Source organism: Lissotriton vulgaris, chromosome 10, assembly GCF_964263255.1.
Source record: "Lissotriton vulgaris chromosome 10, aLisVul1.2, whole genome shotgun sequence".
Classification (NCBI taxonomy): Eukaryota; Metazoa; Chordata; class Amphibia; order Caudata; family Salamandridae; genus Lissotriton; species Lissotriton vulgaris.
This window is the reverse complement of record NC_141698.1, coordinates 411,350,822-411,367,251: the sequence shown is the minus strand read 5'-3', so window position 1 is coordinate 411,367,251 and position 16,430 is coordinate 411,350,822. Positions and strand designations below refer to the sequence as shown.

General features: G+C 48.1%; 1 protein-coding gene across 1 annotated transcript in view; it reads right to left on the bottom strand.

The window, feature by feature from the left end:
* Window positions 1–1,136: 1,136 nt before the first annotated feature.
* EEF2KMT (eukaryotic elongation factor 2 lysine methyltransferase) overlaps window positions 1,137–16,430 on the bottom strand; it is a 381,112-nt gene continuing 365,818 nt past the window's right edge. The window contains exon 8 of the mRNA XM_086941230.1: window positions 1,137–4,571. Within this exon, the coding sequence (XP_086797356.1) occupies window positions 4,471–4,571 (101 nt within the window). The 3' untranslated portion in view covers window positions 1,137–4,470. The remainder of the gene's footprint in view (window positions 4,572–16,430) is intronic.

Below are 16,430 nucleotides of genomic sequence, written 5' to 3'. Positions count from 1 at the left end.
CCCGCCAACTACGATTGTCCAATCAAGCCCTTGCCGCAATTCCACGCATCCATAGATCCACCATGGGGGAAAGATCCTTCTCCTACTTAGCGGCCAAAACCTGGAATTCTCTCCCCACCCACCTCCGCCTTACACAGAACCACCTCTCCTTCAGAAAGCAACTTAAAACTTGGATATTCGATAAGTAATGTACCCCCCTCCCACAAGCGCCTTGAGACCCTCTGAGTGAGTAGTGCGCTATACAAATTTCTGAACTTGAACTTGAACCCCGCCTGAGACAGACAAAACCAAAGAAACCAAAGAATATGCCAGGCTTGTTCTGGACCAGTCCAGACCCCTGATGACCACTAATCTTCATGAGGAGCCTCTACTGGGGATAACAAGTTGGTGGTAGACATAGGTCACCATTGGGAACTCCCCATTTGCTTTCAGGTCTCAAAATGAGGTACAGGAAGTCCAAAACCCGGGCTGGGCGGCTGTCCATGGAAACGACTGCAGGCGTGCCGAGCAAATTAAGGAAGGTGCCGCACGCAGGGTGCTCTGCGTCACCAACCCCTTGTGAAGACTCAGACACAATTGTCCATATTGGGTGCTTATTTCTTCTTTGGAAACGCAAGCACCATGCTCTGCGGGGCATGTATGATGATACACCAGGAAGGAACTCTATAGCAGCTACACTTGGTTCACGGTCAAACTGCATTTGTCTTTATACAACATACAGCCATAAATACAGCAATAAACAGTTTTTCCCTTATTGTGGGTACTATTTGAGACCATGCATTTTTTAACTTGAATGATGCCTGCCTATAAAATGTACTGTGGGAATCTTCGAAACATGGCACTCTTGAAGCCCATGTGGTACCTATTTTGTAAGTGAGGGAAGCTTGCTCTAATACTGCCATGTATTTTGTGTAGGTTAGAACTGCGGGTCTCTAGCTGGCAGAGGTAGGTACCTTTGAAAAAATAGGGACCCTTGCTTCTAGTCAGGGTAAGGGGCTACACTTCTAAAATAACCCCATCTCACCTCCTAGGTAGCTTGGCATGAGCAGACAGGCTTATCACAGAGGCAGTGTGTAAAGCATTTGTGAACACATACAGTTATACAGTGAAAACACTACAAATGGACACCACACCAGTTTAGAAAAATAAGTAATATTTACTAGAATTAACACAAGACCAAACAACAAAAATCCACAATAGTGTAATCAAAAATAGACTTTAAAATGGTAGAAAATAGCTTAGTTCAATGTAGAAGGTAAATAAAACACTTTACTCTCAAAGCCCCTTAGATGCGTCACGCAAAACAAACAAAAGTTTTGCAGGGAAGTTGATGCTCCGTTACTTACACTCTGAGTGGATGCGTCGGTTCCTTTCTGCTGTGCAGGGGAGTTGAGGCTCACTTCCTTACTGTGTGGGGAGTTGATGCGTTGTTTCTTACTGCGGCACAGTGACGATGCGACAAGATGGAGCCTCAATGCGATGTGTGTATCCGGTGTGATGCCACAAAATGGCGTCTTGATGCGATGCAACAACGTTGGATGCAATGCATGCATTCCCAACGGCCGTGCGGCAAACTCGGTAACTTCTGAAGTGCGACGGGCCCTGCGACACACTTCTCCAGTGATGCGACGGCGGCATGCTTCTCCAGGAATGTGACACGCTTTCATTGATGATGCAATGGCAAACAGCGGCGAAGGCACGCTTCTTCGGCGATGTGACAGCAACTGCTGCGGCGGCAACACGCTTCTCCTAGTTGCGTCTCGTTTCCAGCTCCTAGTGACACGCAGTCTTCTCAGATGGCCCAAACAACAGTAGGCACCTATCCGCAGGCAGAATTCCCAGTAAGAGAATTCAGGGTTTCTCGTGGTGAAGTCTTGTATCCCTGAGACTTCAGGCAGGAGGCAAGCACAATTCAAGCCCTTGGAGATTCTTCTTCAAGATTGCAAAAGTACACACAGAGTTCTGTTTCTCCTTTCCTTGGGAATAAAGTAACCACTGCAGGCCAACCCCAATAGCACAGCACAGGAGCAGTCTCCACCTTCAGTTTCCTTGGTTCTTCTCCTTGGCAAAGGGTTGTGTGGATTCCCAAAGGGATCCAAAGTTCTGGAGTCTGGGTCAGCCTTTTTATACACACAAATCCTTTGTCCCTGAAGGCAGAGTGTCTGTACCTAGTCCAAACCAGTTCTGGATGCATTCTGCCAGTGCACAACTTCTTCCTTTGTCAGTGTGGGACAGGGTCATCAAGACGCACCATAGGAGGTGGAGCCAGCATTGTGGAAGGCAGACACAGCCCTATTCAGGTCAAGGTGCTACTCCTCCCACCACTCCCAATGCAGATAGGTCTATTCAGCCTAGTGCTGACTCACCCTGCCTCCTGGAACCACCCGCCCCTGTTACTCACAAACCAGACATGCAATACACAACCTAGAAGAGGCAGGATGGATGGTTAATCAAGAAAATACCTGCTTTCTAAAAGTGGTATTTTCAAACACAGAATGTTAAAACCAACTTCACTAAAAGAGGTTTTTTATCATTCTAAGTTCAGGCATACTAAGCTCGAATGTTTACCTAGTTCCCTGAGTCAGTTAGGATTATAAAATGTTATAATCAAACTGCCCATTCTGGTCTAAGGGAACAAGTAGCCCTGCAATAGTGAAAAACGAAATTGATTGTAATTCACTATCAGGACATGCCACACACATAAGGGCATGTCCTACCTTTTACATACAATGCACCCTGCCCTTGGGGGTACCTTGGGCCTACCTTAGGGGTGACTAATATGTAGAACAGGGAAGGTTTAGGGACTGGAAAGTGGGTGCACTTGCCAAGTCGATATGGCAGCCCCAGGCTGCACACAGGCTCTGCAATGGCAAGCCTGAGTCACATTTTACAAGCTGCTTCTGTGGGTGGCACAACCAGTGCTGCAATACCACCCGCAGCATTTGCTTTACAGGCCCTGGGCACACATGGTGCACTGTACTAGGGTCTGACAAGTAAATCAAATACGCCAAAGATGGAGTCACTATTCCAATGCAACACTTTACAATAGGGAACACTTGCACTTTGGCACTGAATAGCAGTGGCAAAGTGCCCAAAGCATCTAGACCAGCAAAAATACAGGAGGCAACAGCAATAAATTGGAAGGGAGACCCACGCCAATGGTGCTGGTCTAACAGTGTATAACAGAAACGTGCACTGCTGATGTGCAATACGTTTTGTCTGCGGTGGGACTGCTTCACCACTGCAGTCTCTGGTTGACTTGTGCATGCAAGATAGGCTGCTGCTGAGGAGCTGCATCCGACCTGTGTGAAAGAGGCATGCATAGTTGCTGCCAGAGCTGTACCACTTTTGTGTTCTTGAAGAAACCTGTGTTGCACATCTTTATTTATGCCATTTGAAACATGTGCTTTGGCTTGTGCACGTTTCTTGCCTGTTGCAGGAATTTTGTAGGACTGTTTCTTGCAGTGTACCTGGTTGCATGGGTGTAAAGAAGCATTTGTACTCGCTCTACATAACAGAAAGGTTTGACTCGCCAGTGCCCCTGTTCCTCTGTGTTAAACTTGATAAACCTATTTATTCCCAAAAAACCAAAGCTATTGCTTCGGGGAATGCGAATGCTTCTTTGCATTTGCCTCAATACACCGTTCATAAACTAGAAGAAACATTCCTCAATTGTAATTTTAATACAGATATTTTCTAACAACTTACTATGCAGTTTCCTTTAAGTATAATATACATGTTTCTGGTTACAAATTAGTTTGTCTACTTTACCCATGACATCGCCATTAAAGAAACTATCTCCTGTTGCCTTGTTTTTTATTTTTCTGGAATTCCACATGTATTGAGGGGAGCTGTCCTATTGTTCCTCGAGCACGTAGAGATACATACCCTGCTGGTTTAAATTCCATATCTGTACAACGTTCTAGACGGCTTGCAATTTTTTGAGGGAAATATTACTTCTGATATTTATTATTATGGTCATTTTTTTGTGTTCAGACCAATTTTACCAGGGTTGTGTGGTTGAGACAGTAAGTGTATTATCTCATCTCAGTTTGTATTTGTAATATTCTGTACCTTTCCTTACTGCTGGTCCAATCCACATTCTCCTCATCCTTCACAGATATGGAACAATTCCAAGTTAGTTGTGCTTTGTTTTTATGCTTTTTGAGGCAGAGAAAATGCTGCTGCTTTAGAAACAAATACAGCTTCCGAAAGGCGAAAATCCCAAAACTATTGTCAACAAGTATTTTTTGCACATTATGCAGATATTGTATTTGTGTTGTCCGCGGTCTTCAATTTGCAAAAATGTATGTTTTCAGCAACAGCCGGTCATTTGTAGACTGCACCTAATGTTCATCCACATAACAGACTTCTATACCCGGTATTCCATTTTCTTATTTTTGGGAACATCGCTTCATTTTTCTTCAGCTTAAGCTGTCTTTTGCTCATTATTTCATCCTGTATGCCAGTCTACTTATGTAATCTAAGTATCTCTACAGTGGACTGTTCATCAGATGGAAAGAATCTTTGTATGTGACCAGGAATCACTTCCCATTGAATTCCAACATTTCCTAAGGAAAAATAAGCAAGACATGTTATAATGTTTCAAATTGTTCAAAACAATATTTAATTTGTAGACTCAGGAGCTCTCTAGTCTGAATTAAATGTTAACATTGTGCATGACTGGAGATCATTTAAACAAACATAGACATTCCAATTATTGTTCATCAGCCTGCATAAAATACAGCTTTACATGAGCCTTGTTCCTGTGCAGACGTGAGCTGTCAGTCATATCAGATGTGCAGTACTTTTCTGGACTGGCTAGCTCACACTCCAGTAACTGCAAGCAGAGGTAAATAAAGTGCGATGTAGAGACCAGACATCATTAGAACTCAAAATGAAAAGGAAAATGCTACTTACCAGTATGCATCTGTTCTTGGCATGTAGAGCTGCAGAGTTGTACACTATGCATTAGATCGCCACCTGGTGTTGGGCTCGGATGATTGCAGGTTGTTGTCTTCTTGGAAGAAGTCTTTGTAGTCACGAGATAGGTGACTCCTCCCTTGGACAATACTGCGCATCGGCATCGACTCCATCCTTAGATTGTTTTTCGCCATGATGGGAAATGATGGAGTTAGTAGAAGTAAAGAAAAAAAGGATGTCCATGCGTGTGCATCTAAGTAAGATGAAAAACAGGAACGGATACAAGTCCCGGGTAGGCGGGAGGGCGTGTACAACTCTGCAGCTCTACATGCCAAGAACAGATGCATACTGGTAAGTAGCATTTTCCGTTCGAGGCATATGAGCTGCAGATTGTACACTATGCATTGATTGTGCAGCAGTGTCTCCCCTAGCAGTGGTCACCTGTATCCGTTGCAGTAGTTCGAAAAAAAGAGTTCTAAGGACAGCTTGGCCTACTGCAGCTTGCTGCTTGGCTTGCACGTCAACACAATAGGGTTTTGTGAAGGTGTCAGGTGTAGACCATGTTGCTGCCTTGCATATGTCCTCTAGGGGTATGTTTCCTATGAAGGCCATAGAGGCTCCTAGTTTGCGAGTGGAGTGCGCTCTAGGAGGAACTGTTAATGTACGTTTAGCTTTAATATAGCATATTTGTATACACTTTACAAACCACCTCGCAATCCCACCTTTGGAGATGGGGTTGCCTTTGTGTGGAAGAGAGAAGGATACAAACAGTTGTCTTGTTTTTCGGAAGAATTAAGTTCTATCAATATAGTATAAGAGAGCCCTCTTAACATCCAATGTGTGTAAAGCTCTTTCCGCTACAGAGTCTGGGTTTTATAAAAACACAGGTAACTCTACGGATTGATTTAGGTGAAAAGGAGTGATGACTTTTGGAAGAAATTTTGGATTAGATCGAAGAACCACTTTGTTAGGATGTATTTGAAAAAATGGTTCTTGTATAGTGAAAGCTTGTATCTCACTTACTTTTCTGAGAGAAGTAATGGCAACAAGGAAAGCTGTTTTCCATGTTAGGAATTGCAGTTCACATTTATGTAGAGGCTCGAAAGGGGGCCCCATGAGTCTTGTAAGGACAAGATTCAGGTTCCACACAGGAGAAGGTGGTAATCTAGGTGGGATTATTCTTTTTAATCCTTCCATGAATGCTTTGATTGCAGGTACTCTGAAGAGGGACAGATGTTGCCTGTTTTGTAAATAGGCTGCAATTGCTGCCAGGTGCAGGCGTATAGAGGAATATGCCAAGTTAGACCTTTGTAAATGTAAAAGGTAGCAAATTATATTCTGGATGGAAGCATCCAGGGGATCAATTTGATTATTGTTGCAATAAATGGCAAATCTTTTCCATTTAGCGGCATAACACGCTCTGGTAGTAGGTCTCCTAGCCTCTTTAATGATGTTCATACAGTCTGGGGGTAGGTTTAGATAACCAAACTCTAAGACTTCAGGAGCCAGATCGCCAAATTCAGTTGGTTTGGGTGTCTGATTTCTCCATGGTTCTGTGTTAACAGGGAGGGTGTGAGCCGAAGCTTTTGATGTGGAACCAGAGAGAGATCTAGTAGTGTGGTGAAACACGGCTGGTGTGCCCATGTGGGAGCTACTAGGATCAATGTGATACACTGTTGTCTGAGCTTGCGCGCTACTAATTGAATTAGTGAGAGAGGCGGAAAAGCATACGCAAATCTGCCTGACCAGTTCATCCATATCGTATTGCCTTCGGACAGTGGGTGTGGAAACCTGGCGGCGAAGGCTGGGCATTTTGCATTTTCGTGGGTGGCAAACAGATCTATGTGTGGTTGCCCCCACATGTGGAAGAATGGTTGAAGAACTTGCGGATATAGTTCCCATTTGTGAATCTGTTTTGACTGCCGACTTAACAGATCTGCTATCTGATTGTGAAATCCTGGAAGGTGTTCCGCTAACAGATGTATGTTTTGAGGAACGGCCCATCTCCAAATGTTCTGTGCAAGCTGGTACAGTTACAGAGAGAGTGTCCCCCCCGTGTTTTTGTATATTGTACATGGCTGTCATATTGTCCGTCCGGATTAGGACAGCTTTGTTTTTTACTTGAAGTTGAAAAGTTTTGAGTGCTAAGAATATTGCCAGCAGCTCTAGATGGTTGATGTGGAACAGTTTCTGTTGATTGGTCCATTGACCTTCAGTTGTGTGATGTAAGAGATGGGCTCCCCACCCTGTGAGGGATCCGTCTGTTGTGAGCACTACCTGTGGAACAGGCTTGAGGAACGGCCGCCCCTTTGTCAAGTTTTTGGTGTTCCACCACTGCAGAGAGCGATGCGTGCGGCTGTCGACCAACACCAGGCCTTTGAGCTGACCTTGAGCTTGGTTCCACTGTTGTGCTAGGCACTCTTGTAGTGGACGCATTTGCAATCTTGCGTGTGGTACTATGAAGATGCAAGATGCTATCATGCCTATTAGTCCCATGAACATCCTGGCTTGCAGAGACTATTGATGTTGGAAAGTGTTGACTAAGGCTTGAATGGTTTGTATCCTGGCTGGACTGGGATACGCTAGGGCTGTAGACGTGTTTAGTGTAGCCCCTAGATACTGATGTACATGCGAAGGCTGCAGGTGCAACTTGGTGTAGTTTATCGTAAACCCTAAGTTGTGCTACGTTTTAACTGTTTGATGTGTGTGTTGGACACACTGATTGAATGACCTGGCTTTTAGGAGCCAGTCGTCTAGATAAGGGAAGACATGTATTTGTTGTCATCTGAGATGTGCTGCTACCACTGCCAGGCACTTTGTGAATACACGTGGTGCCGTTGTCACTCCGAATGGAAGGACTTTGAACTGATAATGTTGTCTTTCCAGTACAAACCTGAGATTTTTTCTGTGAGCAGGATGTATGGGGATGTGGAAGTAGGCGTCCTTCAAATCTAGTGTTGTAAGGAAGTCGCCTTGTTGCAGCAGTGGAAGCACTTGTTGTAGAGTGATCATTTGAAAATGATCTGATTGTATATAATGGTTGAGGGGCCTGAGGTCTAGAATTGGCCTTAGTGTTCCGTCCTTCTTGGGAATTAGAAAGTACAGCGAGTAAACCCCTGTTCTATTTGAATAGCATCTTTTTGTAGAAGTGATAGAACCTCCTGTTGAAGCAGAGTCAGATGGTCTGTAGACATTGAACGCTGCCTGGGAGGGATGGTTGGAGGGGTTGCTGTAAGTTCTAGGCAGTAGCCATGTAGGATAATGCAAATGCTACTTACCAGTATGCATCTGTTCTTGGCATGTAGGGCTGCTGACATTCATATCTGTGCATAGATCGCCACCTAGTGTTGGGTCCGGATGATTGCACATTGTTGTCCTGGAAGAGTCTTCGAAGTATCACGAGATAGTTGGCTCCTCCCCTGGACTACAGTGCGCATGGGCATCGCCTCCATCCCCAGATTGTTTTTAGCCATTGGCAGAGATGGAGTAAAGAATGTGAGTGATGACCATGCTATGAGCATATGTATGTATATGAATGAATTCTGCAGCTGCTACAGGCGCCGGGGAGGAGGGTGGGCGATATGAATGTCAGCAGCCCTACATGCCAAGAACAGATGCATACTGGTAAGTAGCATTTGCAGTTCGAGGCATGTGGGCTGCTGAATTCATATCTGTGCATAGAATACATAGCAGTCCCTCCATTAGCGGCGGTCGCCCGTGCCAGCTGCAGCAGTCTGAAAAAGCGTTTTTAGAACAGCCTGACCAACAGCTGCCTGCTGTTTGGAATGCACGTCTACACAGTAGTGTTTAGTGAAGGTATGTGTGGTAGACCATGTGGCTGCTCTACAGATATCTTCTAAGGGAATGTTACCCAGGAAAGCCATAGAGGCCCCCAACTTCCTGGTGGAGTGGGCCCTCGGTGGGATAGTGAGAGTGCGCTTAGCTTTAGCGTAACAGATCTGAATGCACTTTACTATCCACCTAGCAATCCCCGCTTTGGAGATAGCGTTTCCCTTGTGGTGTGTGGCAAAAGCAACAAAAAGTTGTTTGGTTTTGCGGAAATCCTTTGTCCTGTCTACATAATACATCAAGGCCCTCTTAACATCAAGGGTGTGGAGCATGCGCTCCGCCAGCGTCTCTGGGTTTTGGAAAAACACCGGCAATTCGATTGTCTGGTTGATGTGGAACTGTGATACCACTTTTGGCAGGAATTTAGGGTTAGTGCGGAGCACCACCCTGTTAGCATGTACCTGGAAGAAAGGTTCTTGGATGGTGAGCGCCTGCAGCTCGCTGACCCTCCGTAGCGATGTAATTGCTACTAAGAACGCAACCTTCCAAGTCAGAAACTGAAGCTCACAAGAGTGCAGTGGCTCAAAGGGAGGACCCATCAGCCTCGTAAGAACCACGTTGAGGTTCCATTCTGGAGCTGGTGGGGTCCTTGGTGGAATGACCCTTTTGAGTCCTTCCAGAAAGGCCTTGATAGCAGGGACCTTAAAGAGTGACAGGTGCTGCCTATTTTGGAGGTATGCTGCCATAGCAGACAGGTGAATGCGGATGGAAGAGTACGCTAGATTGCATTGATACAAGTGGAAAAGGTAACAGATGATATTTTGAATGGAAGCATCTAGCGGGTCAATATTGTGGTTAGCACAGTAGATGACAAACCTCTTCCACTTAGCCGCATAACAAGCTCTAGTAGTGGGCTTCCTTGCCTCCCGAATGATGTCCATGCAATCGGGAGGAAGATTGAGGTAGCCAAACTCTAGGACTTCAGGAGCCAGATCGCCAGGTTGAGCTGTTGCGGATCTGGGTGCTGAATGTCGCCATGGCTCTGCGTCAGAAGGTTGGGAGTGAGATGAAGCCTTTGATGCGGTACCACGGAGAGTTCCAGAAACGTGGTGTACCATGGTTGGCGAGCCCACGTTGGAGCAACCAGGATGAGCGTCATCGAGTGCTGCCTGAGCTTGCGTGCCACCAGCGGTATCAGAGGTGCTGGGGGAAAAGCGTACGCAAATCTGCCTGACCAGTTCATCCACATCGCATTGCCCTGTGATTGGGGGTGTGGGAACCTGGCGGCGAAGCTTTGGCATTTTGCGTTCTCCTTTGTGGCAAATAGGTCTATCTCTGGATGACCCCACCTTTGGAAGTACGGTTGGAGTACTGATGGATGTATCTCCCACTCGTGCATCTGATGGCTGTGCCTGCTGAGCAGATCCGCCATTTGATTGTCCTTGCCCGGGAGATGCTCTGCCATGAGGAAGATGTTCCTCTGAATGGCCCACTTCCACATGCTCTGAGCCAGATGAGACATCTGCGGAGAGTGTGTGCCTCCCTGCTTCTGAATGTAGTACATGGCCGTCATGTTGTCCGTCCGGATCAACACGACCTTGTTGCACAGATGTACTTTGAACGCCTTTAAGGCCATGAAGATTGCCATCAGTTCCAACACATTGATGTGCATCTTCCTTTGCTGTAGTGTCCATAGTCCCTGCACAGTGTAATGGAGTACATGCGCTCCCCATCCCTGGAGAGAGGCGTCCGTCGTCAGGATAATCTGTGGGACAGGCTCTTGGAATGGTCGGCCCTTGCAAAGGTTTTGTGGATTCCACCAATGCAGAGAGTTGTATGCCCGACCGCTCACCAACACTAGGTCTGTCAGTTGTCCATGAGCCTGAGTCCACTGACATGCTAGGCACTCCTGAAGCGGACGCATATGTAGTCTCGCGTGCGGGACAATGGAGATGCAGGAGGCCATCATGCCTATCAACTGCATGAACACCTTCGCTGGAAGCGAGTGTTGGGGTCTGAATCGTTGGATCAGCGCCTGGATACTGGCGATTCTCACTGAATTCGGCTGCGCAGTGGCTGCCAGAGTGTCGATTGTCGCGCCCAGATACTGTCGCACGTGGGCGGGCTGGAGATGGGACTTTGGGTAGTTCAGAGAGAATCCCAGATCGTGCAGGAGATGAATGGTGCGTGACACGTGGTCGACGCACTGCTGTTCTGTTTTTGCTTGAATGAGCCAGTCGTCCAGGTATGGAAAGACGTGGACGTGCTGGCGACGGAGATGCGCCGCCACAGTCGCTAGGCACTTTGTAAATACCCTCGGTGCCGTGGTGACCCCGAATGGCAGAACCCTGAACTGGTAATGCTGGTCTAAGATCGTGAATCTGAGATACTTCCTGTGGGAAGGATGCAGGGGGATATGAAAATAGGCATCTTTCAGATCCAGCGTAGCCAGGAAGTCTCCCTGTTGAAGCAGGGGAAGCACCTGCTGCAACGGGAGCATATGGAAGTGCTCCGAGAGGATGTACCAGTTCAGGGGCCTGAGGTCCAGGATCGGCCGGAGGGATCCGTCCTTCTTGGGAATCAGAAAATACAGGGAGTAAACCCCTGTTCCCCGCTCTTGCAATGGAACGAGCTCTATCGCCCCTTTTTGCAGCATGACAAGAACTTCTTGCTGCAACAAGGTCAAGTGCTCGCCGGACATAGGACGGCTCCTTGGGGGTATGTCCGGTGGAATGGACGTAAGCTCTAGACAGTACCCGTACTGGATAATAGACCTCACCCACCTGTCCGTGGTGATGGTCTTCCACGCCGGCAGGAACTGCTGGAGTCTTCCCCCGACCGGTGTTGTATGGTCGGGGGCAGTGACAAGACGTCACTGCTTGTTGGCGGTGGTGGACCTGGAGCTATTGTTTCCACGTCCCCTGCCTTTGACATTATTGCCTCTGTAACCACCCCTACCCTTGTTGCTATACGAGGCTTGGGTGTTAGTCTTGTAATATTGTGTGGACTGGGATGCTTGTCCTCTTGAGGTGCCTCTGGAATTTGAGCGGCGAAAGGAGCCACTCCGAAACTGCTGACTTTGTAAAGCCCCCATTGACTTGGCAGTTTCCGTATCCTTTTTCATTTTCTCCAGTGTGGCATCCACCTCAGGGCCAAACAGGTGGTCAGGATTCACTGTTTGATTTAGTATCGTAGTTTGGATGTCGGGTTTGAACCCCGAAATTCTAAGCCAGGCATGGCGTCTGAGCAACACACTGGTATTAATAGCTCTGGAGGCCGTGTCTGCCACATCCAGTGCACATTTGATGGATGCATTCGTGATGAGTTTACCCTCCTGAATGAGCATCTCTCCTGCCTCCTTGTAATGGTCAGGCAAGTGTTGTAGTATGGCCTCTAATGTGTCATAATGGGCCCTATCATAACGTGCAAGTAATGCTTGGGTGTTAGATATTCTCCAGATATTAGCTGCCTGTGCAGCAATCCGTTTGCCTGAGGCCTCAAAGATCTTGGACTCTTTGTCTGGGGGAGGAGCGTCACCAGAAGTCTGAGAATTTGCCCTCTTCCGAGCGTTGGAAACAACCAAGGAGTCCAATGGCAAGTGTCCCTTGATATATGTGGGATCCGTGGGTGCTGCCTTATATTTCCTGTTGATGCGAGGGTTGACCACACGCGCTCGGGTGGGCTCCTTGAAAACCTCCGGTGCATGTTTAAGCACCCCTTTAAGCATCGGTAGCGTTTTGACTTGCTTTTCGGCTACCGAGAAGGTGTCGAATAAGAAGTCCGCATCCACGGGGTCAGAGTGCAGCTCGACGTCGTGGTTCGCAGCAGCTCTCTCTATCAGAGCATTGAAGGCCGCCGAGTCCTCAGTCGGGGACGTTTTGGCCGCAAAAAGTTGAGCGTCCTGACCCGACTGCGGGTCTTCCGTGTCGCCTCCGGCGGACCAAGGTACGTGCTCCTCCTCCGGATCCGAGTACGCCGGGTAGGTGTACTCGGCACCTTCCTCGTCCGCATCGGCTGCAGCGGAATGCGTCGGCGAGTGTTCCAAAGCCTGTGGGGACACAGGTTTCACCAAAGTCGAATAGTCGTCAGAGTCCCTTTTGTTCTTGAGAGGGATCTTAAAATGTTCCAACGCCGGCTCCGTCGTGATCTTCCGCTTGAGGAGCAACAGTTTCCCGGTGTTGGCGTCGATGATTACAGCACGACGTTCCTCTTCCGCAAGCGGTTGGAGACGCAGCTTCGACACCGCTAAGGCAGCTTTCGGCGCCAATACCTCCTTCGAGGATCCGCCCGGTTTCGGCGCGAAGGCCTTCGACGCCGACTTGGGCGGTAGGGTGAAACGGATAGGCGTTTGCTCCCTCGCAGGCTTAGGCGTGAGCTTAGGCGCACTGGTGTCCTGAGCGGGAACCACACTGGCCTTTCGAATCCGCTGCAAGGATTCCGCAACCTTCTTCGTCCAGGCCGGAGAGGGCTGGACCGGCTCGAGCGACCCCTCAACGTCGAGAGCCTGATCACCGGCAGGCACTTTCTTCGGGGCCGACGCCCCATGCCTATGCGCGTCGTCGCCCTGACGCTTCTTCGGAGCCGTCTTCGGGTCCACAACCCCTTTCGGCGCCGACGCAGCCGCGTCGGAGGACTTCGCCTTCGGCGCCGACCCCGAGGGCTTCGGGTCGGCCATTTTGGCGTGGCTCTTCAAGTCGGCCATTTTGGTTTTCTTGGAAGTTGACGCCTCCAGAACCTTCTTCACCAGCGCAACTTTCACTTTCGGTTTCGCATCCGAGGGTGCGTGACCAGTTGGCTTCACTTTCGTTTTCTTCGACGTAAGTGATGGCTCATAAATGTCCGTGACCGGGCCCGGAGACGGGGACGTAGGACTCATAGTTAGATCTTGGGTAAGGCCCGAAGGCGATCCCTCGACCTGGGCCGTATGAAGGGGAATAACCCCTGAGTCTGATTGGGGATGCTCCTCCTCCGAGCTATCTCCCATCGTGGCAAAAGCCTGATCGTCGTCCCCTACCTCGTCGGTGACTTCTTCAAAGTTCTCCTCACCCGCGTCGTAGGTCTCACCCTCGGATGCGGGATTCGAGTCCGAACCTTGCCCGTCGTCTTCTCCCTCGACAGATTCTTGGAAAATGTCGTCTGGTGGGGGCGCCGTAGCCGACAACTTAGCCTGGAGCCTATTGGCCCGACGAATCTTTAAAGTCTTCTTGCTCCGGAATCTCGAACACGCCATGCAGGTGTCTTCGCGGTGATCCGGTGACAAGCAGGTATTGCACACAGGGTGCACATCGAGGTGCGAATATTTAGAGTGACATAATGGACACTTCTTAAACGGAGTTCGCTCCATAGCAAGAGTGTAGGCCCGTCCGCGCCGAAAGCACGTGGAAGGGCAGTAAGAGATCGGAGCTGAGAGTCAGAAAGAAACCCGTACGCAACTATACCGACGCCCAGCCTAAAGACCTTTTGGTCTCAAGTAGAAGTTGAACAACTATCGGTTCCGACAGAGGGAACCGAAACACATCCGAACCCAATGGCGGAAAAAAACAATCTGGGGATGGAGGCGATGCCCATGTGCACTGTAGTCCAGGGGAGGAGCCACCTATCTCGTGATACTTCGAAGACTCTTCCAGGACAACAATGTGCAATCATCCGGACCCAACACTAGGTGGCGATCTATGCACAGATATGAATTCAGCAGCCCACATGCCTCGAACTCTGTCTTACCCACTTGTCTGTTGTAATGGAAGTCCAACAGGCAGGAACTGTGTTAATCTGCCCCCTACAGGAGTTGAATGCTGTGGGGGGAGCAGAGGGAAGTCACTGCTTTGTGGCGGAAGAGGATCGGTTGTTATTGTTACCGCGACCTCTTCCTTTGTTATTATTGCATCTGTATCCTCCTCAAAAGTATCCTTTGTTAGAGGACGTTTGTGATTTGAAAGATGTTGTAGTGCCTGCTCCAGTTTGTTTGGAGCCTCCTCTGTAGAAGGAGCAATGAAAGGAGCTTCTAGCTGGTGTAGACTGTAAAGCCCCCATAGTCTTTGCGGTGTCAGGATCTTTCTTCATTTTTTCCAGTGTAGTGTCTACTTCTGGGCCAAATAACTGGTTCTGGTTAAATGGTTGGTTTAAAATGGTGGTTTGCACTTCTTGTTTAAACCCTGAAATGCGTAACCACGCATGTCTCCTAAGTATGACACTGGTATTTACAGCCCTGGATGCTGTGTCTGCGGCATCTAGCGCATATTTTATAGAGGCATTGGAGATTAGCTTGCCTTCCTGTATAAGGTCTTTTGCTTGATCCTTGTACTGATCTGGTAGGTGCTCAAGTAGTTTTTCTAATTGATTATAATGAGCCCTATAGTAGCGAGAGAGGAGGGCTTGTGTATTTGCTATACGCCATATGTTTGTAGCTTGTGCAGCTATTCTCTTACCTGACGCATCAATCACTTTTGCTTCCTTGTCAGGTGGGGTGCTTCTCCAGAAGTCTGAGAATTTGCCCTCTTTCTAGCATTGGCCACAACTAATGAGTCTAGTGGTAGGTGGCCTTTAATGTAGACTAGCTAGATCTGTGGGTGCTGGTCTATATTTTTTCTCGATTCTAGGGTTTAATATCCTAGTGCGTACAGGGTCTTTAAATACCACTGGAGCGTGTTTGATGACCCCCTTTATCATGGGAAGAATTTGAGCGACCGCTGAGACTGCTCAAAGGTATCTAGGAGAAAATCTTCCTCAATGTCATCGGAATGCATAGGGACCCCATGGTAAACAGCAGCTCTGTTTAACAGATGACCAAAACCAATGGTATCTTCTGGAGGGGAAGGTTTTGATGGGTATGACTGCGGTTCAGGAATGTCAGGCACATTTGGGTTTGTATGTCCCATATAGGCACATTTTTTGGGTTTGAAAAGTCCCATATACCCTCATCTACATGGAATGAATCAGGTTCTTGCATGTCCTCCCCTCCACCCAAATTGTATTCATCATCATTCTGTTGTGAGGAATGTGATGATAATGGGGAATGTACAGGAGAGATTTGAGGTATGTGAGGAGGAACAGAAGAAGAAGGAAGAGAAGTTATAGGAGAGGAAGGGTGCATAGGCGATGTTGCACAGTCCTTTTTCTTGGCAGGAACCACAGGTGTGGGTGGTGCATCTGCTGGTCTCTTCTTGTGAGGTGTAGCACCTACATGACCTGTCTTTGGGTCGATGTAGATCTTCTTTTGTCGAGGATCTGGTCGAAAAAGTTCCTCCTGCTCTACAACCTTCTCGGGCGTCGATTTTTTCGGTACCAGGGGAGGTTGCGGTGTGTCTGTAGCCTTGGGAGGTGTTATAACGTCCTGTGGCGTAGTTTTTGGTGCCGAAAGTGTAGTTTTCGGCTTCGTAGGCATGTTTGAGGATTTGGGTGCCTCAGAATCAGGCTTTGTGTTCTTCGGCGCCGAAGGTTTAGTAGTGGACGGCTTCGGAGCCGTGCTTTTTTCGGTTTCGGTACAGGCACGTCTTTATGTTTCGGTGCCAGTACCATTTTAGGCTTTGGTGACGAGGCATCTTTATCTTTCGGTGCCGATGGAAGAGGCTTGCTCGGTGTCGAGGCACTAGAAGGCTTAGTTGTTTTCTTCAGAGCCGGGCTGGAAGGCGGGGCTTTCGAAGTAGGTATTCGGTCTCGACTGGGCCCTTTGGGCGGAGCGCTGACCTTTGCCTTCAGTTTGGACAGAATATGTGGTGCAG